The sequence below is a fragment of the Bos indicus x Bos taurus genome, chromosome 9, assembly GCF_003369695.1.
Source record: "Bos indicus x Bos taurus breed Angus x Brahman F1 hybrid chromosome 9, Bos_hybrid_MaternalHap_v2.0, whole genome shotgun sequence".
Taxonomy (NCBI): Eukaryota; Metazoa; Chordata; class Mammalia; order Artiodactyla; family Bovidae; genus Bos; species Bos indicus x Bos taurus.
Window position 1 is genome coordinate 15,690,645 of NC_040084.1, and position 24,413 is coordinate 15,715,057.

General features: G+C 43.0%; 1 protein-coding gene across 1 annotated transcript in view; it reads right to left on the reverse strand.

The window, feature by feature from the left end:
• IMPG1 (interphotoreceptor matrix proteoglycan 1) overlaps positions 1-24,413 on the reverse strand; it is a 169,427-nt gene that overhangs the window by 17,617 nt on the left and 127,397 nt on the right. The window contains exons 13-14 of the mRNA XM_027550977.1: positions 17,878-18,419; positions 14,670-14,889 (exon numbers count right to left, since the gene is read on the reverse strand). Of these exons, the coding sequence (XP_027406778.1) occupies positions 14,670-14,889; positions 17,878-18,419 (762 nt within the window). The remainder of the gene's footprint in view (positions 1-14,669; positions 14,890-17,877; positions 18,420-24,413) is intronic.

Genomic DNA, 24,413 nt, shown 5'->3' on the forward strand with positions numbered 1-24,413 from the left:
TTCTTTACCATTTTGTCATCCCCTTGCCTTGCGCTGCCCTAACACTCAAATATTGGACAGGACGTGAGGCATCTGCTTTGATAGGGTTCCATCCTAGGGCAGGATTTCAGCTCAGTGTGGCTGAAACCCTGGCTTCTTAGGGCTGGTCCCGGTTGAGGGCCTGTTAGGCCTTTACGGTGGACTTTTTTTTTTGATGCGATGAAACCTAGTGATCGCTAGGTGGCGCTCAATAGCAAAAGAAGTAGGAATAGACTCGGAATCAAATTATACTGTTAATATAAGGTCCGAACTGATTTCTGTCTCCTTAAAAACTGCGGAGAAGAACTAAGGAGACTCTTGATGAAAGTGAAAGAGAAGGGTGAAAAAGTTGGCTTAAAACTCAACATTCAGAAAACTAAGATCATGGCATCCGGTCCTATCACTTCATGCAAATAGATGGGGAAACAATGAAAGCAGTGACAAACTTTATTTTCCTGGGCTCCAAAATCACTGCAGATGGTGACTGCAGCCATGAAATTAAAAGATGCTGGCTCCTTGGAAGAAAGGCTATGACCAACCTAGATAGCATATTAAAAAAAAGCAGAGACATTACTTTGCCAACAAAGGTCTGTCTACTCAAAGCTATGGGTTTTTCCAGTAGTCATTTATGGATGTGAGAGTTGGACTATAAAGAAAGCTGAGCAGCGAAGAATTGATGCTTTTGAACGGTGGTGTTGGAGAAGACTCTTGAGAATCCCTTGGACTGCAAGGTGATCCAACCAGTCCATCCTAAAGTAGATCAGTCCTGAATATTCATTGGAAGTACTGATGCTGAAGCTGAAACTCCAATCCTTTGGCCACATGATGCGAACTGACTCCTTGGAGAAGACCCTGATGCTGGGAAAGATTGAAGGCAGGAGGAGAAGAGGACGACAGAGGATGAGATGGTTGGATGGCATCACCAACTGTTTGGACATGAGTTTGAGTAAGCTCCGGGAGTTGGTGATGGACAGGGAGGCCTGGCGTGCTTCAGTCCATGGGGTCGCAAAGAGTCGGACATGACTGAGAGACTGAACTGAGCTGGAAAACTGCGATGCTGAGCGCACTGGTGCAGGGAGGCAAGGTCTGTCAGCTATCGGGCGGTGGGAAGAGCAGCTCCAGAGGACCAGTGGTGGAGCCGTTAGGACTCTGATCACCACAGCAGATCTGGCCTGGCCGGCTGGAGGTTATATTGCAAACTCCTGGCTCATCTTTTCCCATTTCAGAAAGGCAGAGCCAGAGCCCTGGAGTTCCCAGGAGGCTGAGACCAAGTCTGAAAGGAGCGGAAAGCAGGGGCCCCTTCATTCCCCAACCACGGAGGCTTTGCAGTCCTGGTTTTGTTGGTGGGGAGGAGGGGGTGTCATTCCTTTGCTTGGGGCATCAAAGAATGACAAACTCACACATACCAATCCATATAATCTGCAGGGGCACTGGACACAGTTTTGACCACCATACTTTTAGGAACTTAAGAACATGTTTTAAATTCTTTGAAATCAGAAACAAAAATTAATATAATGCAGCCTGGATTATATTTGTCTCTATACCACTGCAGATAGGATATATAATTTTAAACACTAATTAATATTAATGTTTAAAATTAATATGCATGAAGCAAAGGGTCTGGAGCCCAGGGAATCCTTAGGCAGCCTGGTCTTCTGACTGCTCCTTCTTAAGGCATGAGTATCGATTCAGTGCTTGGTGCTGAGTGCTTAGTCATTTGAATAACTATGGTGCCCTTCTGGGGTTTCATCTGAGATATAATGCAGATGCCTCACCTTCCACACATGTGCATCTGGCTTATTTTCCTAAATTCTGAGGACTTTGTGGGCTTGGCTTCACTTGCCGTGGAGTTAACCTGCTCATCCTTGCTGTGCACACCCAAGCACCCTGGGAGAGAAGAACTGGCTGCTAGCAATTGTCTGTGGCCTTGGAATGTGGGTTAGCATCTTTGAGACCCATTTCTTCCCTCTCTAAAAAGAGAAATTTAAAGAAGGTGATCACTAATATTGCTCCAGATCAAATATAATAAATCTTCTATTTGAGGTGTCCTACTGGAACAAAGCTAGCAGGAGATATAGCCAGGCTCCAGAATTGTTGTGCAGGTCAGTGACTAAAAGAACTTAAAGAAAAAAACAACTACACTCAAGTTCATATTTATCATTTTATTATTATTTTATTATTGGCCAGAAATGTTTTGCTTATGACTTATTGCTGAAGGGTAGGATTAAGAATAATTATTTGATGATACATAGGACCATGCACCGGAGAAGGCAATGGCAAGCCACTCCAGTACTCTTGCCTAGAAAATCCCATGGATGGAGGAGCCTGGTAGGCTGCAGTCCATGGGGTCGCTACAAGTCGGAGGCGACTGAGCGACTTCACTTTCACTTTTCACTTGCACACAATGGAGAAGGCAATGGCAACTCACTCCAGTGTTCTTGCCTGGAGAATCCCAGGGACGGCAGAGCCTGGTGGGCTGCCGTCTATGGGGTCGCATAGAGTCGGACACGACTGAAGCGTAGCAGCAGCAGGACCATGCACATGGCTGTTGGAGCATACACTCCAAGTTTGTGGAATTGAATCAATTATCCATGGGACATTTTTCTGGCTTGAAGGGGCATGCGATAAGAAGCTTGGGTTTCAGTTCAATTTTCTACCATTCTCAAGAACAACACCACAACCTGTTTATAGTAGGCTTTCAGGAACACTTCCAAGGCAAACACACGTAGCTTACCCTGGACTAGAAGCTGAAGAATGAACTCCGCTCTCAGTCATTTTTTATATTTGCCAAACCGAGGGATTCTGGGTGCACTGATCTTAGGGCCTGAGTGTCCCAGGATAGATGGGGACCCCAACAGCAGCGTGGGAGGTGGCCCTGCAGCTGGGCGGAAGCCCAGGCTCGCGTGGAGGGTTTGCATTAAGGGTTGGATGACGGACCCTGGGAGCTTCTTAAGGAAGCTCCATGGGGTGGTTGGGGGTGGGCTGAGGGGACAGGCAGAAACTCTGGAGCAGGCAAAAGCTGTCTGGCAGTCCAGCCGGCACTGTGGTTCCCTAGTGGAAGCAGGCGTTAACAGAAAAACTCCTACGATGGCAGCACAGGGAACACAGGGCAGCAGGAGGCACAGCCAGAGACAGAGATGGGGGAGGCTGGGGACAGCCTCCTGGAGAGAGTCCCTGAGGCTGCCCCAGCTGGGAGGGGACACTCCTAGCAGGGACGACAGAACATAGAAAGGGAAGTTTAGGACTTTTGTTTCTGAGAATAAGTTTGTTTTTTTTTTTTGTATTCTAGAATATGATAAAATATTGTAGGAAATTTCTCTTGGTAAGATGTAGAACCTAATAGTTCATTTAGGTTGAATGAACCTAATAGTTCATTAGGTTCATTAGAATGAACCTAATAGTTCATTCTCATTAGACTGAAGTGTGTTGTCACCTTTTCTAAGCAGATTAAACACTTGGCGTATACCCAGTAGTTGCTGTTTAGTTGCTAAGGCATAATCCGACTCTTTGCGACCCCATGGACTGTAGCCCGCCAGGCTCCTCTGTCCGTGGGATTTCCCAGGCAAGAATGCTGCAGCGGGTTGCCATTTCCTTCTCCAGTATACCAGTAGGAGGAGGGTTAATAAGATTCTTTTTCACAAAGAGGCAGTAGGTAGAGTTGAGGGAAGCACATAAAACTGCCTTTGAATTCAGTTCCAGCCCTTGGTGACTGTTTAACAGTAAAACATAAGTTATTTACACTTTTAGGAAACACAGTTTCTTCAAGTATGGAATGGGGGGAAATAACTTTGTGTAGTTATTTATTAAGATTTAAAAAATAGTGTTAATTAACAGCGATTACCATTTTTATTGCCATTGTGATGAGTGACAACTACCACCTTCGCAGAGCTGGTGACTAAGTGCGAGTCTTACACATTATGCACTTTCCAGAGAAAGTGAGCGTTGACCCACATTCTGGCTGGAAGTGTCGTGGATGCCAGACTGTAATTAATTTCAATGTTTACCACTTACCAGCCTTGAGGTCTGCCTGTTTTTAAGGAAGATTTTTAGGAATTCAAGAAGAGAAGAAGTTAGAATAAGTTATATGGAGTTTTGCATTTTTGAAATCTCCACCCTGCACAGCTAACTGGCATAAAAGCCCTACATGCTTCTGAAGAATTTTCATAGCAGCTCAAATGAAAGACGACCCTAGTGGCCGGGGATGCCAGCAGAATACTGAGCAAGCCGTGATGTATTCAGCTTCTCAGTTGATGAATCAGGTGGTTCTAACATTGGTTTATACTTTTTATATCACAGATTCATTTATTCAGGGAGTTTCAAAAGGTGAAAGGCAAACCGCACGCTGTACCAACAGCGTGTGGCTTCTCCTACCTGCCTGCGCCTCTGAGATGCTCTCTGCCCTAACCACTGCCGATCCTCCTTTAGAGGACGCAGCCCCACATCCTGGTGCTGATCTGAATGTGGAATGAGACTCACCTGGAAATCTCCGGAGGGTTTTCAAATTCTCTCTTTCTTCTCTCTAGTCCCCAAGTAGTAAAATATTCCCCCCTCCCAGCACTGCTACCCCAATCCACTTTCCACCCTGACATTAGGCCAAAAGAAAAGAAAAAGACCTGATTGGATTTTGTTTCAAATTTTGCAGATGTACCTAAATAATTGGTCTGTCTGGGCATTGCCTATAAATATATTAAAACTGGGGCAAAGAAAAGAAATGCTACATTCTCTGACTGTTAAGCTGTCTGGGACTGTTAAGCTCAACTCATCTTTACCCAGACTTCTTTCCTTGACCTCTCTTTCCTTACTGTGAAACCAAGAAGGACCCCGTGGGGCTCCTGGCCACAGAAACTTTTCTGTGTCCTCCACTTCTTGTATGGAACAGACTCCAGCCTCCATGACCTTCCCTGAGTTCCCAAGGGCAGATTCGAACAGTTGCTAATCACGGAAGGGAAGGGATACAGTCTTGGGAGGAGCAGCCAAGAATCAATAACATAGCCTTCAGGCAGGGTCCGGGTTCCGCTCAAGGGATACACAGAACACTATCTTTTGAGGTCTTTTTAGAACTCAATGGACATGAGTTTGAGCAAGCTCTGGGAGTTGGTGATGGACAGGGAAGCCTGGCGTGCTGCAGTCCATGGGGTCGCAAAGAGTCGGTTATGACTGAGTGACTGAACAACAACAATAGAACTAAAACCCCGAATAAATAGCAGATATTAGCTTTCTTCATTTCAGGGAAGGCCACCTGAGACCAGCTCTTCAAGAGACCACCTGAGACTAGATTAAAGGAGTGCGTGCCCTGCACACACCCTAGTCTTATCAGCAACCGCATACTTGAACCACTGCTATAAAGCTCCTTACCAAATCCCACCAGGTTGGTACACGCAGTTTCGAGGGCCATGAATGCACTGTGTCCCCCTTTGCCTGGCAAAGCAATAAAGCAATCCTTCTCTGCTTCACACGAAGCTCTTGTCTCTCGATTTGATTTGGCACCAGCGCACAGAGGCCAAATTTTTGGCATCAAGAGTAAGACTTTAGAAAACTTGTAACTTCTTCCTCTGTTTGAGATGGAAATCTCTTTAAAGCTTCCTGCCAGAATTTGGACTCCTGACTTTCTGCAGGACCTGGGAGCCATCCCTTTGAAATGTAATCATCAAGGAAGACAGCACTCCCTACCTTCCAGTATCTGTGCAAGGGTTGGAGCCTTGCTCCAACTTGTAAGACAGGAGGTGGACAGGGCATGTTGACTTTCTCATTTTCCATATCATTGAAATCTCACAGAAATGTGGCCTCTGCTCCTGCTGCTCCACCAGATTGCTTTTGCAGAGGATTCTAACGACCTATGAACTGTCAGCTTAAAGGAACTTCATCTACTCTTCACTCACCCAAATGCATCCTTTCAGTATCGTCCCCTCCCAGGCCTCCAGACGGCTACTTCATAGGTTAGAGGTCAATTCACCTAATATCCACTTCCATAAAATTGGCTTCCCCAAAGAGGTCTTTTGGGATATTTTTATATCTTTAAGGCATTTTATTAATTTTGCCCTTCATCTTTTAAAAATGAGTTACTTTATGTGTCCTTTGTAACTATTTATAGATTTTTAACAAATATTTTCTAAATTTTCAGCATTTTATGAATGATAAACTCTATGTGTTTTTACTTTATAATCTTGGGAATGCTTTAAACACCTAGTCTGAAGACTTTCACACATTTTTTTAAAAGTTTAACTTCAAAAATCCATAAATCATGGCGGGGAGGGAAGAAGAAAGAACAGAAAAATGGGCCCCAGAGAAGATGCAAATAGATTGAACAGGGTCTGTTAGACAACCTGACTTTAACTGAGCTGCTGTAAGCAGATAGGATGGGGTTCCCGGGAGATAGAACCAGGCTTGGCTTTATTGACATAAGAGAAGCCACTTTGGCCTAAGCTATTTTGTGATCTAAGCCTGGCTATAATGTTTGCCCTCGAACAGTTTTCAGTAATTAATCTCAAGGGAACAAAAGAATGCAGAAACAAACAACCACAGAAATAACAAAGAAAACATATCAGTTGTAAAGTTACAAACCTATAGCAAAGATAACATATCAGTTGTAAAGACTCCCAGTTCTGTTTCAGTGGGAAAGATTACCCTGAAGGTTCAACCTCCAGGTCACCTGGAACCTGAGGGAAGATGACGTTGACCTTTTCTGACCCTGCTGACTTCCATCAGCTAAAGTTCTGACTCAACCTTTGTCCTAATTTTGTCCTTAATTCTCCTCTTCTCAAGCCCCCCATGAATATGCATGTACCTTTAGCTTAAAACTTCGCCAATTTGGTGGTTGGGGAGACACTGCTTTGGGAAGGATCCATGGGGTTTTCCTTACTTGTTGCAAGTGATACATCCTTCTGCTCTTTGGCTTGGTTGTGTTATTTAGCTAGACACCCACCAAGAGGGAAACCTTGTGTTTGGGGTAACACTGTCTCATTCTTGCCTTCCCTTCCTTCTCTGCTGAGCATCTTTACCTTGTATCCAAAGCTGCTTTCACAGCAGGAGAAGTACCCTGCCATTCCTAGGACTCTCTTTATTTTCCTCCTGCCCTTTCTAGACTAGCCCCACCCTGAAACTGAACTGGACACTGTGAGGTTCCTGGACGTGGAAGCCTCTCAGTGTTCCCCATTTCTTTTTTATTGGAAACAGATTCTAGTCCCCATGACTTTGCCTGAACTCCAAAGGGCAGATTCAGTCAGTTCAGTCGATCATTCAGGTCCGACTCTACAACCCCACAGACTGCAGCATGCCAGGCTTCCCTGTCCATCACTAACTCCTGGAGCTTACTTAAACTCATGTCCATACAGTTGGTGATGCCATCCAACCATCTCATCCTCTGTTGTCCCCTTCTCCTCCTGCCTTCAATCTTTCCCAGCATTAGGGTCTTTTCTGAGGAGTCAGTTCTTCCCATCAGGTGGCCAAAAGATTGGAGTTTCAGCTTCAGCATCAGTCCTTCCAATGAATATTCAGGATTGATTTCCTTTAGGATGGACTGGTTGTTTCTCCTTGCAGTCCAAGGGACTCTCAAGCGTCTTCTCCAATACCACAGTTCAAAAGCATCAATTCTTTGACGCTCAGCTTTCTTTATGGTCCAACTCTCACATCCATACATGACTACTGGAAAAATCATGGCTTTGACTAGATGGACCTTTGTTGGCAAAGTAATGTATCTGCTTTTTAATCTACTGTCTAGGCTGGTCATAACTTTCCTTCCAAGGAGTAAGCGTCTTTCAAATTCATGGCTGCAATCACCATCTGCAGTGATTTTGGAGCCCAGAAAAGTAAAGTCTGACACTGTTTCCCCATCTATTTGCCATGCAGTAATGGGACTGGATGCCATGATCTTAGTTTTTTGAATGTTGAGTTTTAAGGCAACTTTTTCACTCTTCTCTTTCACTTTCATTAAGAGGCTCTTCAGTTCTTTTCTTTCTGCCATAAGGGTGGTGTCATCTGCATATCTGAGGTTGCTGATATTTCCCCTGGAATCTTGATTCCAGCTTGTGATTCATCCAGCCCAGCATTTCACATGATGTACTCTGCATATAAGTTAAATAAGCAGAGTGACAACATACAGCCTTGACATACTCCTTTCCCAATTTGGAACCAGTCCATTGTTCCATATCTGGTTCTAACTGTTGTTTCTTGACCTACATTCAGATTTCTCAGGAGGCAGGTCAGGTGGTCTGGTATTTCCATCTCTTTAAAAAGTTTCCACAGTTTGTTGTGGTCCACGCAGTCAAAGGCTTTCGTGTAGTCAATAAAGCAGAAGTAGACAGGAGAGCTGTACAAAAAGGATCTTCATGACCCAGATAACCACGATGGTGTGATCACTCACCTAGACCCAGACATCCTGGAGTGCAAAGTCAAGTGTGCCTTAGGAAGCATCATTATGAACAAAGCTAGTGGAGGTGATGGAATTCCAGTTGAGCTAAATCCTAAAAGATGATGCTGTGAAAGTGCTGCACTCAATATGCCAGCAAATTTGGAAAACTCAGCAGTGGCCACAGGACTGGAGAATGTTAGTCTTCATTCCAATCCCAAAGAAAGGCAATGCCAAAAATGTTCCAACTACTACACAATTGCACTCATCTCGCATGCTAGCAAAGTAATGCTCCAAATTCTCTAAGTGAGGCTTCAATAGTAAGTGAACTGAGATCTTTCAGATGTTCAAGCTGGATTTAGAAAAGGCAGAGGATCCAGAGATCAAATTGCCAACATCTTTTGGATCATCGAAAAAGCAGGAGAATTCCAGAAAAACATCTACTTCTGCTTTATTGACTTGCAAAGCCTAAAATATTAACCATCTGGCATTTTAAGAAACACTTTGCTGACACCTAAAAGACAGTAACTTGGACTGATTTACCATTTACTATTGATAATGGCATTTCAGATCTCTATAAAGTCAGAAGTTACTGTATAGATAATGGATATGATACAGTGATTGTATTTTCTGTTTTTTATTTAGATTTCAGCATTTGCTTTTGTTCTCTGTTTAAAACCTGTTTCCATATCCTCTTTAAACTGTATTTGTCGTCTAATGCTCAGTGGTAAAAATCTATCTGCAATGCAGGAGATGTTAAATTTGATTCCTGCATTGGGAAGATCTGCTGGAGAGGGAAATGGAAACCCACTCCAGTTTTCTTGCCTGGGGAATTCTATGGACAGAGGAGTCTGACGGGCTACGGTCCATTGGATGCAAGCGTCAGACATGACTTAGTGACTACGACCACTATCTACCTGATTGACTGGTATGTTTTTCACACATGGAGGCTATTCTTTGATAAGGGCTGTGGGAGGCATGGGTGGTAAAGCCAGCAGCTCCCGGGCTGCGGAACACTGGATTTGAGGTGGGAGATCCTCCAGTGTTTTGGAGATCTAGTTCAAATCGCCTGTTTCTCCCAAGAAAGTGATGAGAAAAGGGCAAAGGGGTAAGACATCCAGTAACTCAGTTTTGCTATATTTGGCCATCCTGGTTGGAAAAACTTTGAAATGGTAGGATACCTTCTCCATTTTCCAAGGGAAGATTCTTGAGATTCTTTCCCAGAGACAAAGCTAGGTATGTATTCCTGGTGTTTGGTATTTCCAGCAGCTGTCCTTTATCTCCCTCAAGATTGCCCCTTTTAGTTCTCTTTCAAGGAGAGTTTTCATCAATGAGTTCAAGGAAATACTTGCAAGATCCAGTCTGAATCAGGGAGGCTTCATGTATTGGCTAAAATGACCTTTAGGTATTACTTGGGATTTTGATTAGCAGTGTCCTGATCTGTGATCTCCCTTACTATGTGCTGGGGGATGGGCACTGCTGAGAATCAGCCAAGCCTTAGACACTGGAAGAGACCATACCAGCTACACAGCCAGAGGCTGTGTAAATTAGAATCTGAGTCCTTGTTGTCTAGGAAGCTGAAGTAATTATCTTCACTACAGGTCCAGGGAGCTGAGAGGCAGCACAATCAGGTGGTTGCATTGGTTTACTCTACGAGGAAGACATTTTAATCAGCTTGCCTGTCAATCACCATGACAGCTTACACTCAAATACACCACCACAAGCAGGAAATCTGGATCAGCTAGTCATGCTGAAAAACTGGGAGCAAAATACCTGTGATCTTCTAGATTAAAAAAAAAAAATAGGAAGAAAACTATTGAAAATCATGTGCATATTTTCCCTTAATTTGTTTTAAAACCCAGAAGCCCATTTCTTCTATAATCAAAATACTAATTTTGTGCATATTTCTCCAAACTAAAATTGTATAGGAGAACTGACACTATTTATAGTACACTTTACTGTACAATAAGTATACAGGTGTTCTTTTTGTTTTAAGAACAACATTTTACATTTCAAGTTCAAGAAGTTTTATAAAATGAATAAATTCATAGAAGTATGAAATTAATGAACTCTGCAGAAGCATTTTTCATACTGTCCATGGCGTTCTCAAGGCAAGAATACTGAAGTGGTTTGCCATTCCATTCTCCAGTGGACCACATTCTGTCAGACCTCTCCACCATGACCCGTCCATCTGTGGTGTTGGAAAAGACTCTTGAGAGTCCCTTGGACTGCAAGGAGATCCAACTAGTCCATCCTAAAGGAGATCAGTCCTTAATATTCATTGGAAGGACTGATGCTGAAGTTGAAACTCCAATTCTTTGGCCACCTGATTGGAAGAACTGACTCATTTGAAAAGACCCTAATGCTGGGAAAGATTGAAGGCAGGAGGAGAAGGGGACGACAGAGGACGAGATGGTTGGATGGCATCATCGACTCAATAGACATGAGTTTGAACAGACTCTGGGAGATGGTGAAGCCTGGCCTGCTGCAGTTCATGGGGTCACAAAGTGTCAGACAAGACTGAATGAATGAACCATAAAATCAAGCATATCAGAAAGTGCTCATTAGAAGGTCTTTGAAGGAAAAAGGAATAGCTTTGATCCCAGCATTGTTGTAAGGTGATCATCCTTGGCCATTGGGCATGTTCCTTTGGGCAGGGACTTTCACATTTTTACAGTTTATAACTGTGGTGAATGAACGGTGATTGTTTTGGATTACACGTGTGTAGAAGATGGTCATGGTTTAATGAATCTCAACCAGTTGCTGGTTACATGGGTGACTCTTCACTTTGCTTTCTGTGAAATGACTAAACCAGCGAGGTAGGAGGAAGCCCAGGCTTCTCCCACCTTGTCCAGCTCCCTGTCGAATGGAAGGAGCATTTCTGGGGGTAGATGGCACAGTGGCTTCTCACTATAAATAAGATCCCTTCTGAATACTGGATTTATCCACTTTGATTTATGTAGTTCATAAAGTTCTTTGTTATTTATTTTTAACTTTTATAAAATAATTTTTGGCTTTCTAAATCTGCTGTCTTCCAACCCACTGGTTTAGGCAGTACTTATGTCCTGGCTGGCTCACAGTAGTCATTCTTGGCAGACCTTGTCCATCTATCCATCTGTCCATTCATTCAATTATTCAATGAGTCTCCAATGTATCAAAAATTCAGAGCTTCTGAATTTTCCAACTGTCTAGCCAGGCGTAGAGTAAGATAATGTCCCAGGCTGCCCAATGCTCTCTAGCTTCCGCTACTGTTCTGCCATTAAGTAATCAGTATAAATTTGGCTTCAGTAAGGACCAGGTGGCACTAGCAGTAAAGAACCTGCATGCCAGTGCAGAAGACATAAGAGATGCGGGTTCAGTGCCTGGGTCAGGAAGATCCCCTGGAGGAGGGCATGGCAACCTACTCCAGTATTCTTGCCTGGAGAATTCCATGCAACCATAGGGTTGCAAAAGAATCGGACATGACTGAAGTGACATAGCAAGCATGCAGGGACTGAAACCCATGTTAGCACTGTCTCATTTCTCTTGTTCTTGGCTTCTTAGAGGAAAGGCTACACAGCAGAACTGGTCATGAGAAATTAGTGAAATAATTTCAGTGGACCCTCCATGCAAATACCTTGTCCTGGTACTTTTCATTGTTCCCACTGGTACCCTGTTCATATCACAAAGTATTAGCTCATTTACTAATGACGATGCTATCATATTAACCACTAACATTTGTTAGTCAACTACTGTGTATCAAATGTTACGCTAAGTGTTGTAAATATAATTTTGATTGATCCTCGCAACTGTCACTATATCCATTTTTCCAGTTGTGGAGATGGAGTGTTGCTGTTAGTGAAACCAAGCAGGACACTGTGGAGCTCCTGGCTATGGAAGCATTTCTGTGTCCGCTGTTTCTCGTTTGTAGGGAACAGACTCCAGCCAGCATGACGTTCCCTGAGTTTCAAAGGGCAGGTTTAAACAGTCCTAATCAGGGGAGGCAGAGGGTGCTGAGACAAGGGAGGAGCAGTCAGGAAGCAAGGGTGCAGCCTCGGGGCAGGGTCCTGGTTCTGCCTCAAGGGATACACAGAACTGTGTCTTTGAGCTCTTCTGCAGAACTAAAACCCAAAACAAATGGAAGATGTCAGCGTTCTTCCTTCCAGAGAAGATCAGAGAATGATAACCTCAAGAAGCTCATCTAGAGAGCACCTGAGGACAGATGAAAGAAACTCCAGAAGCTTATCAGGGGACCTCTTAAAGCCAGAATAAAGGAATGTAGGCCTGGTACAACCCAATCCTTATCAGCAACCCTGCCCTTGAACGATTGCTATAAAACTCCTCACCAAATCCTGCCCCCAACTCTGGATTGGGACACAGTTTTGAGAGGCATGCGACTGCTGGCCCCCTTTGCAGTAACATTATTCTTTTCTACTTTCCCCAAAGTTCTGTCTCCGAGATTTCATTCAGCACGCATGCACAAAGACTGAGTTTTCAGCATCAGCAGCATACAGATTCAGGACCATGGTCTTACAGAGTCGTGACTTTGTGCAATGCTTCCTTCCAGCATCACTAGGGTCTCTTGAGCATCACTGGCAAATGCATCACCAGCTTCCTGCCCTCTTTCTAAGAGGTGCCCAGTTTTCCCCTGCCTCAACTGGGCTCCTCGTTTGATCTTCTCCTACTGTTGGATGAGTCTCTCTGTTGTCTGTCAGCTCCGCAGGGGAGAAAGGAAGGGAGAGGATTGGGCCCTTGCCTCTCTTATGCCAAGTTCTCTCTATATATGTTTCTGTTTTCAATTGACTGGAAAAAATTGGTCTTCCTGATTTCAACTGGCAAGGACCCCCTGGAAGTTTTCAGGGGAAGAGGAGGTATCTTACTAGTGTTTAGGAGGTCTTTGATTTCCTAGGGGGTCCAGACGGTTTGCTTAGCTGCTTGTGTTCAAAGGTAAGTGCTTCAGGGCTCAGCACCTTCAGGGCTTTCTGTCTTTTTAATAATCCTATTTACTAAGGTAGGAGGCAATTTTCCTAAAGTTGCTCAAAGTTCTGCTCTGTCAAAGATAAGTGTCTCCCAACAGAGGCTTTTTGTTTGCATTTTGCCCAAGGCCTTTCTCTCTGCCTTCTTTGTTAGTCTGGGAAAATCTAGGGAGGATGTTACAGATCCACTTCACTAATTCATGGCCAATTAGGAAGCTTTGTTTTGAACCTGACTCGAAGGTCGCTTTGCCAGTGGATTTGGAGCCTTGCCCACTTGCAGTCTGGGGAATTAAAAAATTTCCTTCGGTTGGTTAGAAAACAGAATTTTGAAGCTAATGGTGGAAACAGTTCCCAATTTGGGCATAGCTTCTTACACTGGTACAGTACACTGTGCTTTATTATCAGAACAAATGTTTGCTTTCTATTATGTAGCTTCAGGCTAAGCCCCTGTATCTTTAATTTTTTTTTTTTCACATCTAACTCTACTTTGTTTTAACCTGCACACATAGATGGAGAAGGCAATGGCACCCCACTCCAGTACTCTTGCCTGGAAAATCCCATGGTTGGAGGAGCCTGGTGGGCTGCAGTCCATGGGGTCGCTAGAGTCAGACACGACTGAGCGACTTCACTTTCACTTTTCACTTTCATGCATTGGAGGAGGAAATGGCAACCCACTCCAGTGTTCTTGCCTGGAGAATCCCAGGGACGGGAAACCTGGTAGGCTGCTGTCTGTGGGGTCGCACAGAGTCGGACACGACTGAAGCGACTCAGCAGCAGCAGCAGCACACACAGAAGCTGATCTAGGGTATACATATAGAAAGGGACATGATTCTCCTATTGGGTGATGGTGAAGTGGGTTTTTTCGAAGTTGGAGTTTTGGTCTAATGATTATTTTTCTTTCCCTGGGACACTGTCTCAGTTTCATCCTGAATTATGCTATGAAGAGGTGATGGCCATAGTTAACCAGGACTGGGAGGTTTCTTAGGTGGTTGCTGCTGACTGATAAAGTGCTTTTGACTTCTGGAAGGATGTAAGTTAGCTTAGGTGTGGGTTACACTAAAAAAAGAAAAATCTCTTAGGCATAGCAAAAGTTTTGTTCTGTGAGGAAACTAAAGTGCCCAGATTGTGAAGCAAGAGGTATGCTTGCTCTTTGGTTTTTTAATGAAGGAAAACCTTAACTTGCATGTCTTAGGGCCCTACCTTTCTTCTATATTGATTCATAGCTTCCAAAAAATTGTTTTGCTAAATGCCATTATAAGTTGATTTTTGTTGCCTCAAACTTGAGCTGCATGCTTAAACAAACCAGCAAAACCAAAAACACTCCCACGATTTTCTGGGTTGGATTCTTTTACCTGGTTCAACGTCGAGAGAGTAGCTATCTATTTCCAGATCAAGTTGTTGGGCTGCTGTGGAACGAAAATCCTCCAAGACACCTCGCACAGCCTTGGTGAGGTTATATGGCACTGATTTAGCAAACCTCACTTTGCTATTCACAATCACGCTCCCATTTCTGAAGTTAAGTATCTCAAGTTGCTTAAAACCCGTAAGATTGGATCGCAGATATGGAACCAGCTGCAAAAACAAAAGACGGTTTACTCTTAATGGTGTTGCAAGTGCTCAGCTGCTGCTAATTCCATTTATACTCACATTTCATTATCTGAGGCATAAATTTCAGTTTCTTTTTTATATTTGTGTTTGGACTTAACGTGAAACCAGAACACCACTACTTAATGATCTGTTTGCAGTGATTATGTCCCATATTTCCACTTTTCTGTGTATTGAGATGGATGGGCAGTGATTTTCTTCATGATGAATTGCCAGAACAGAGGATTGAAAAAGAAATCCTGGTCAACACTGTGAGCCAAGCAGGGATGCCAGGTTCAGTTATTAAAAAAAAAAAAAAAAATCCAAGTAAATAAAAACATGTTCCAAACTGAGCAGTAGCAGATTGACCTATGCCTGGTAAATGGAACATCTGTTTGGAAGCAACCAATTTGAAATGACCTATTGAAATAAACAACAGCATAAACATGGGCTCATTGGTCTGTTCAGGGGGTTTCATGTCAACACAAATTCCCTGCAGTGGAAACTGTGAAGAACTTGGTCCTCAGGAAACTAGGTGTCAGTCCTCAGATTGCTGCTAACCAGACATGTGACTTCATCAATCCACATAACCTACTAAGTTGTACCTCAGTGCTCTTATTTGAATTGTGAGGGAGAAAAAAAATGGCTCCCTAAGGACCTTTTTCAAGCTAGAATTTAAGTATCTTGAAAGGATGCTTCAGGGAGTTGTGCTTCACATTCCTACATCTGCCTCTTGAGACCCACAACCAGCCTTTTTTTTTGGCATGCCCCATGACACATGGGAACTTAGTTTGCTGACTAGGGATCTGAACCCTGGAAGCACAGAGTCTTAAACACTGAACTGCCAGGGAATTCCCCACAGCCATCCTGCAGATCACTTTTCAGGAATGTCTGAAACTCAGTGATGTCTGCTTTGTTCCTGGCTCTGAAAGTGGGACCTCTCCTTCATGAACTGACACCCACAAACCCAGAGAGGACACAGATACAAACTATTATCTCCCAGGCTTGGCCCAGACCTGCTTTCCCTTTGTCCCCATCTCCACCCCACCAGACTCTGACCCAAACCCACATGTTGGTACCACCTCCAGTTAACCGCCCCCTCCAGGTTATTATGAAAATAAAATGAAATTGTATACAGAGTGTGGAATTACTCTCTCCTATTTTCTCCCATGTACTTTGACTAGACTCATTCTTTGTGTCTTAACATTGCTTTGCCCTCTAGTGGGAATTCCCTGTCCTCACTTCATGTGCAGACAACTAGTTGCTCCCTTTCCCCAAATCCATTCTCCTCTTCTTCATGGCTAAGAGGCTGCCTTGCTACAGCCCACATTTCCCACCCTCCTTTGCAGCATGGTGTGGCCACATGACCAATTCCCACCAATTGGATATGAGCGAAAGAGGTGTGGGCAACTTTGGCATCACTTGCTTAGGATATTGCTTGCCATGGGGTTCCTCACTTTCCCCTTCTCACAGAGAAGGGAAATAGAAACAGAGATGTATCAGTTACCAATGATTCTGCATGCAGCACAGCAAAGGAGACACGAACATGAAGAACAGACTTTCAGACTCAGTGGGAGGACAATGTAGGATGATTTGAGAGAATCGCATCAAAACATGTACATTGCCATATGTAAAATAGATGACCAGGGCCAGTTAAGTGCATGAAGCAGGGCACCCAAAGCTGGTGCTCTGGAAAAGCCTGGAGGGGTGGTATGGGGAGGGGTGTGGGAGGAGGGTTCAGGATCGGGGGGACACGTGTGTACCTATGGCTGATTCATGTTGATATATGGGAGAAACCATCACAATATTGTAAACTAAATGTCCTCCAATTAAAATAAATAAATAAATAGAATGATGTACCAGTGATCCAGCTTTGGATGTGAGAGTGAGGAAACACCCCTGGGGTTGGCAGAGTTATAAGATGGAGGGAATGTGAGTCCGTGGATGACTCTGTAGAGCAGAGTTGTCCCACCCACCCAGTAAAAGAAAATAAACTCATATTCTATTTAAGTTACTGTATTCTTGATTTCTTCATTATGGCAGCCTAGATGTATCCTAGTTAATACACCTGGACTTGGTACCCTGGGACTCTGTTCCTTGAGATTGTCCCAACATCAACTCACCTCACTTGGGGGAGGTGGGTATAGCACAAAGTCTTATTTAAAGTTCACTTGAAGAATTGGTTTTAATGTGGTTTTAATTTGCATAGTGATTTAACTTACATGGAGCTTACAAATATTTTTTTCTTATTTTCAGAAATTCTATAATCTTTGTGATGGGCATTGTGTACTTGAATTTAATTATCCATGCCTGTGAGAGGTTCATAGGTTAGCAGTTTTCATATCGTATGTATTTCTACAAAAGTACATGAAGAAACAAAATAAATATGTGATTTGGGGGGATGTTTTGTAATCAGAGTTATATGCTTTTTGATGATGATCTCACTTTCTTTGTTAGTGGTTGGAATGCTGAGCCATTTTGTCATTTTATTTTTTTGTTGGTTTGTTTTACAAGAACATAAAGGGAACTAAAAAAAAAAAAAAAAAGATTTCTTATACCTGAACACTTGACCTCATCTCTTCTGGACTTTTCTAGCCTTGAACCCTTTTGTCAGATGGCTGGAAAACAGAATGAACTTAGGAAAAGTCTGCTCATATTATTTATAAATTCCAAGTTAAGTTCTTGAGTGGTTATGTATTATTCCCAGGAAAACGAAATCTAGAGGAACTATGATGAAAAGGTCTTAGAAATAAGTTTGTTCCCAGATAGCTGAGTGGCCGCCTCGTGCATCTACCATAGAATTCTTGCCTGTTGGATCCAAATCCATCTCAACACTCCAGTTGAATGCTATCAGCAACAGATATCTCAGAAGCTTGTCTCTTCCGAATTGCATTGCTCAAGACAGCAGTGATTACATTATAAAGTAACAACAAAAAAGAAAGGAGACACACAGAGTTGTAAGCAGTGTCCACTCACCAGTTGTGTGAATCGCTGCTCCAGAGCTTGATATTCAAGCGAGCTCTTGTTAAACAGGTCAGTGGAGAAGGGCACATTGGCCACACGCAAACTGAAGAACACCACCAACTCTCGGCCCCTGGCAGCGACAGTCATGGCGCTGGTGGTGATGTAGCGCAAACCTGGGTCAGGAGTGATGTTCTCCAGGAAATAATCCAGGCTGGAAACATACCCACTGAATCCTGGGACCTCAGAGGAGGTAGGAGTCTTAGTGAGATCCACTCCATCTAAGTATTCCATTGTATCTTGGCTGCTGGTACTCAACCAGTCTTCTGAAGATGTAGGCAAGTGTGAAATTTCCGGAACCAATGGGCTGATGGCAGAATAATCATCAGTGGGGACAGTAAGCCGTGGGATTAGTACTGTCTGGTCAATGGACATTATGTCTGTGGCACTTTGATCAGTCTGAGGAAAGACGCTTGATGCAGTAAAAAAAGGTAGAGTTTCTGATAGGGAGGTAGAGGTCATAGCAGGTGGAGACCAACCATCCGTGGGTGAAGCTCCTGAGACCAGTTCATTATGTCCAAGCATCCCCACAAAGAATAGAAGGCAAAAGAGAAAATCCAAAGTTAAAATTAATCTTGGAAAAGATAGCATTTGAATTATTTTAATATCATATTTGGTTTTACTTATTTTTTAATTTCTAGATTTTTTCCAAGTTTTATTGAGATATAATTGACATACCTCACTGTATAAATTTAAGATGTATAGCATAATGGTTTGACTTACATATACAATGAAGTAATTACCATGTTTCGTATCATATTTCAAAAAACAAATTGGTACAGAAAGGGCAGGCAGCCCTATATCCACACTTAGGGATACAGAGGCTAGGTCTCTATAACCATTTTATTCAGGTCCAAAACTTGTGGATACGTGCGTCTAAAAGAGCACCAATTGCCTAGAATTTTAGGAATTACTGCCCAGTGAGACACAGCACACACAGGGACCAGGTGGTAAAAAAATGACTAGGTCAGCAGGTGGTACACACCACAGATGGCTTTGGCATAGACTTGGATCCCACATACCCATCTGGAACTCTCAGCCAATTAGTTGGGCACTTTTGGCCTGGAAATTTTGTTCACTTTCCAATCATGCAAGCCTGAATTTTATGCAATTGGCTTTTTTGGGATCACAATGATCACATTTTGGTAGTTTTACCAATCAAAATTTAAATCATGTTTTTCCAAAATTGGATAATCTAAATGAACACTTTGCCTGTTTGCCAAATAATATTGAAAGTGTGAGGGTGTGGGTTACACACAAATAATTTGAACTTTGTGTTGGCCATGCAAGTAAATATTTGATACTATTTAAAGGTTTTTTCATTCCTACATGATTATATCTTGAAAATACTACGACTTTGCATTGCTTTCTTGAGTAAGTACATATAAAACTACTGAAGTCCACTCCCTTTTTGGTGCAAAATTAAAATCAATAAGTATTTATGAACTAAGAGAGTGGTTATATGAAGCTTTCAGATAAAGAGATTGGTGGGTTATTAAAATATTCCAATAAACCTAAATTTCACAGCCACTGGCAATATTTAAGGCATTAGGTAGATCAAAACGGGGAGCTTTCTGTGATTACTTTGGTGGCGTTTTGGCAAATATGTGGGAAAGCTGTGCTCAAATTCAAACACTAAGCATGATGAATGGACTGTCTGGAGGCAGATATAATCTTTGGACTCTCAGTCAGCTAATTTACTAGAGTGCAATCACCCAAACTGAAATTCCAAGTGATAAACAGCTCGGAAAGGTGGAATCATATTACTTTTATTAGTTTCTTAAAATAAAAACTGTCTATGGTGAATTGTAAGCAGATTTCAAAGAAGTTCCCCCTTTCTTTCCCCCTTGGAGGATGCCTAGGTTTGTCTACTATCAGAATGAAGTTTCCTAACATCTAAGATCTTTCTGGATATACACTTGTAGTTTTATTCACATCTCCATTGCTATGGAGAGAATGTTTGCCTCCTCCCAAAATTTATGTGTTACAGCCCTCATCTCCAGTGTGACAGTATCTGAAGGAACAGTCTTCGGGAGGTAATTAAGTCATGAGGATGGAGCCCTCATGAATGGAATCAGTGCCCTTATAAATAAGAAGAGACATGAGAGATGATCTCTCTCTGCCATGTGCAGATACAGCAAGAAGGCGTCTGTGTGTTAACTGGAAAAAAGACCCTCACCAGGAACTAGATCAGTCAACAATTTGATTTTGGACATTGTAGCCTACAGAACTGTGAGGAATAAATTTCTGTTGTTTAAGCTACCCAGTCTATGATATTTTGCTATATAGCAGCCCGAGCTGTCTAGAACACCTGTGGAGGGATCTGGGATGAGTGAATTGAACCCTTTGAGTACTATCAGTGGCCTCTTGGTGTTATGGAGAAACACATTTGAATTCATGCTCCTGGGATGCGATCTCAGCACCCCTCCAGGTGACCAGGGCCAGGGAAGAAGACCAATGATATATGTCTTCATTCTTCTCTGGGTCAGCATTGCACTACTCACTCACACCTTTTCTACTATACAGACCTGAGTCAGATTAAAACAGTCTGCAGCATTACGTTGAGTGAGTGAGTGAAGTCACTCAGTCGTGTCAGACTCTTTGCGACCCCATGGACTGTAGCCCGCCAGGCTCCTCTGTCTATGGGATTCTCCAGGCCAGAATACTGGAGTGGATTGCCATTTCCTTCTCCAGGGGATCTTCCCAACCCAAGGATCGAACCCGGGTCTCCTGCATTGCAGGCAGACTCTTTATCCTCTGAGCCACCAGGGAAGCCCTACAGCATTATGTTATCAGCCAACAAAAATGACTTTCTTTTCCCCTTTGTAGCCTCTTAACATTAATCATTCACATTCACAATAAACCCAACCAAGTTGGTTTCACTGATAGAACAGTTGGCTATTTAAATGTACATTGGTAGGTGAAAGACAGGGTCCCCACTGGAATATACTTACACTAAATCATCATTTCTTTATCTGAAATTTAAACTAAGTTGGTTGTATTTCTCTTTGCTGAATTTAGTATCCCTATCTAAGTGTGATTTTAAAAGACTCCTTATATTCTCTCAGCTTGATATGGAAACCAGTAAGACTATAGTCAGAGACTGACAGAGACTGAGACAGAACTGTGTTTGAGCATCTCCTGTGGAGGTACAGGTCAGCAGTGGACTGCCACAGGGGCAGGGGCTCTGGGTGCAGCAGACTTGGGTATGGCATAAGCCCTTTTGGAGGAGGTCTCCATTAACCCCACCATAGAGCTGCCAGCACTTACACAGGACTGGGAAATAGACTCTTGGAGGACACAAACAGAACTTTGTGTGCACCAGGACACAAAGTCCAGGAGAAAGGAGCAGTGACCCCACAAGAGACTGACCCAGACTTGCCCGTGAGTGTCCAGGAGTCTCCAGCAGAGGCATGGGTCAGTGGTGGCCAGCTGCAGGGTTCGGGGCAGTGAGTGTAGCAGTACATGCATGGGATCTTTTGAAGGAGATCCCCATTATCTTCATTACCTCCACCATAGTCTGGCACCACATAAATAGCAGGGAGGGAACACAGCTCCACTCATCAACAGAAAATTGGATTAAAGATTTACTGAGCCTGGCCCCACCCATCATAACAAGACCCAGTTTTCCCCTCAGTCAGTCTCTCCCATCAGGAAGCTCTATAAGCCTCTTATCCTTCTCCATCAGAGGGCAAACAGACTGAAAACCACAATCACAGAAAACTAACCAATCTGAGCACATGGACCACAGCCTTGTCTAACTCAATGAAACTATGAGCCATGCTGTGTAGGCCACCCAAGATGGATGGGTCACGGTGGAGAGGTCTGACAGAATGTGGTCCACTGGAGAAGGGAATGGCAAACCATTTCAGTATTCTTGCCTTGAGAACCCCATGAACAGTATGAAAAGGCAAAAAGATAGGACACTGAAAGATGAATTCCCCAGGTTGGTAGGTGCCCAGTATGCTTCTGGAGATCAGTGGAGAAGTAACTCCAGAAAGAATGAAGAGAGAGAGCCAAAGCAAAAACAACACCCAGTTGTGGATGTAACTGGTGATAGAATCAAAGTCTGATGCTATTAAGAGCAATATTGCATAGGAACCTGGAACATTAGGTCCATGAATCAAGGCAAATTGGAAGTTGTCAAACAGGAGATGGCAAGAGTGAACACTGACATTTTAGGAATCAGCGAACTAAAATGGACTGGAATGGGAGAATTTAACTCAGATGACCATGATATCTACTACTGTGGGCAGGAATCCCTTAGAAGAAATGGAGTAGCCATCATAGTCAATGAAAGTGTCTGAAACGCAGTACTTGGATACAATCTCAAAAATGACAGAATGATCTCTGTTCATTTCCAAGGCAAACCAATCAATATCATGGTAATCTAAGTCTATGCTCTGACCAGTAATGCTGAAGAAGCTGAAGTTGAACAGTTCTATGAAGACCTACAAGACCTGCTAGAACTAACACCCAAAAAAGATGTCCTTTTCATTATAGGGGACTGGAATGCAAAAGTAGGAAGTTCAGAAACACCTGGACTAACAGGCATATTTGGCCTTGGAGTACAGAATGAAGCAGGGCAAAGGCTAATAGAGTTTTGCCAAGAGAACTCACTGGTCATAGCAAACACCCTTTTCCAGCAACACAAGAGAAGACTCTACACAGGGACATCACTGGATGGTCAACACCGAAATCAGATTGATTATATTCTTTGCAGCCAAAGATGGAGAAGTTCTATACAGTCAGCAAAAACAAGACCAGGAGCTGACTTGTATCATGAACTCCTTATTGCCAAATTCAGACTTAAGAAAGTGGGAAAACCACTAGATCATTCAGGTATGACCTAAATGAAATCCCTTATGATTATACAGTGGAAGTGACAAAGAGATTTGAGAGATTAGATCTGATAGACAGAGTGCCTGATGAACCATGGATGGAGGTTTGTGACATTGTACAGGAGACAGGGATCAAGACCATCCCCAAGAAAAAGAAATGCAAAAAAGCAAAATGGCTGTCTGAGGAGGCCTCACAAAAAGCTGTGAAAAGAAGCGAAGCGAAAAGCAAAGGAGAAAAGGAAAGATATACTCATTTGAATGCAGAGTTCCAAGGAATAGCAAGGAGAGATAAGAAAGCCTTCCTCAGTGATCATTGCAAAGAAATAGAGGAAAACAATAGAATGGGAAAGACTAGAGATCTCTTCAAGAAAATTAGAGATACCAAGGGAACATTTCATGCAAAGATGAGCACAATAAAGGACAGAAATGGTATGGACCTAACAGAAGCAGAAGATATGAAGAAGAGGTGGCAAGAATATACAGAAGAACTGTACAAAAAAGATCTTCACCACCCAGATAATCACAATGGTGTGATCACTCACCTAGAGCTAGACATCCTAGAGCGTGAAGCCAAGGGGTCCTTGGGAAGCATTACTATGAACAAAGCTAGTGGAGGTGATGGAATTCCAGTTGAGCTATTTCAAATCCTAAAAGATGATGCTGTGAAAGTGCTGCACTCAATATGCCAGCAAATTTGGAAAACTCAGCAGTGGCCACAGGACTGGAAAAGGTCAATTTTCATTCCAATCCCAAAGAAAGGCAATGACAAAGAATGTTCAAACTACTACATAATTGCACTGACACGCTAGTACAGTAATGCTCAAAATTCTCCAAGCCAGGCTTCAGCAGTACGTGAACCATGAACTTCCAGATGTTCAAACTGGTTCTAGAAGAGGCAGAGGAATCAGAGATCAAATTGCCAACATCCATTGGGTTATTGAAAAAACAAGACAGTCCCAGAAAAACATCTACTTCTGCTTTATTGACTATGCCAAACTATCACCACAAACTGTGGAAAATTCTGAAAGAGATGGGAACACCAGGCCACCTGACCTGCCTCCTGAGAAATCTGTATGCATGTCAGGAAGCAACAGTTAGAACTGGACATGGAACAACAGTCTGGTTCCAAATAGGAAAAGGAGTACGTCAAGGCTGTATATTGTCACCCTGCTTAGTTAACTTATATGCAGAGTACATCATGAGAAACGCTGGACTGGGTGAAGCACAAGCTGGAATCAAGATTGCCGGGAGAAATCTCAATAACCTCAGATATGCAGATGACACCATCCTTATGGCAGAAAGTGAAGAGGAACTAAAGAGCCTCTTGAAGAAAGTGTAAGAGGAGAGTGAAAAAGTTGGCTTAAAGCTCAACATTCAGAAAACGAAGACCATGGCATCTGGTTCCATCACTTCATGGCAAATAGATGGGGAAACAATGGAAATAATGGGCTCCAAAATCACTGCAGATGGTGATTGCAGCCATGAAATTAAAAGACACTTACTCCTTGGAAGAAAAGCTATGACCAACTTAAACAGCATATTCAAAAGCAGAGACATTACTTTGCCAACAAAGGTCCATCTACTCAAAGCTATGGTTTTTCCAGTAGTCATGTATGGATGTGAGAGTTGGACTGTAAAGAAAGCTGAGCA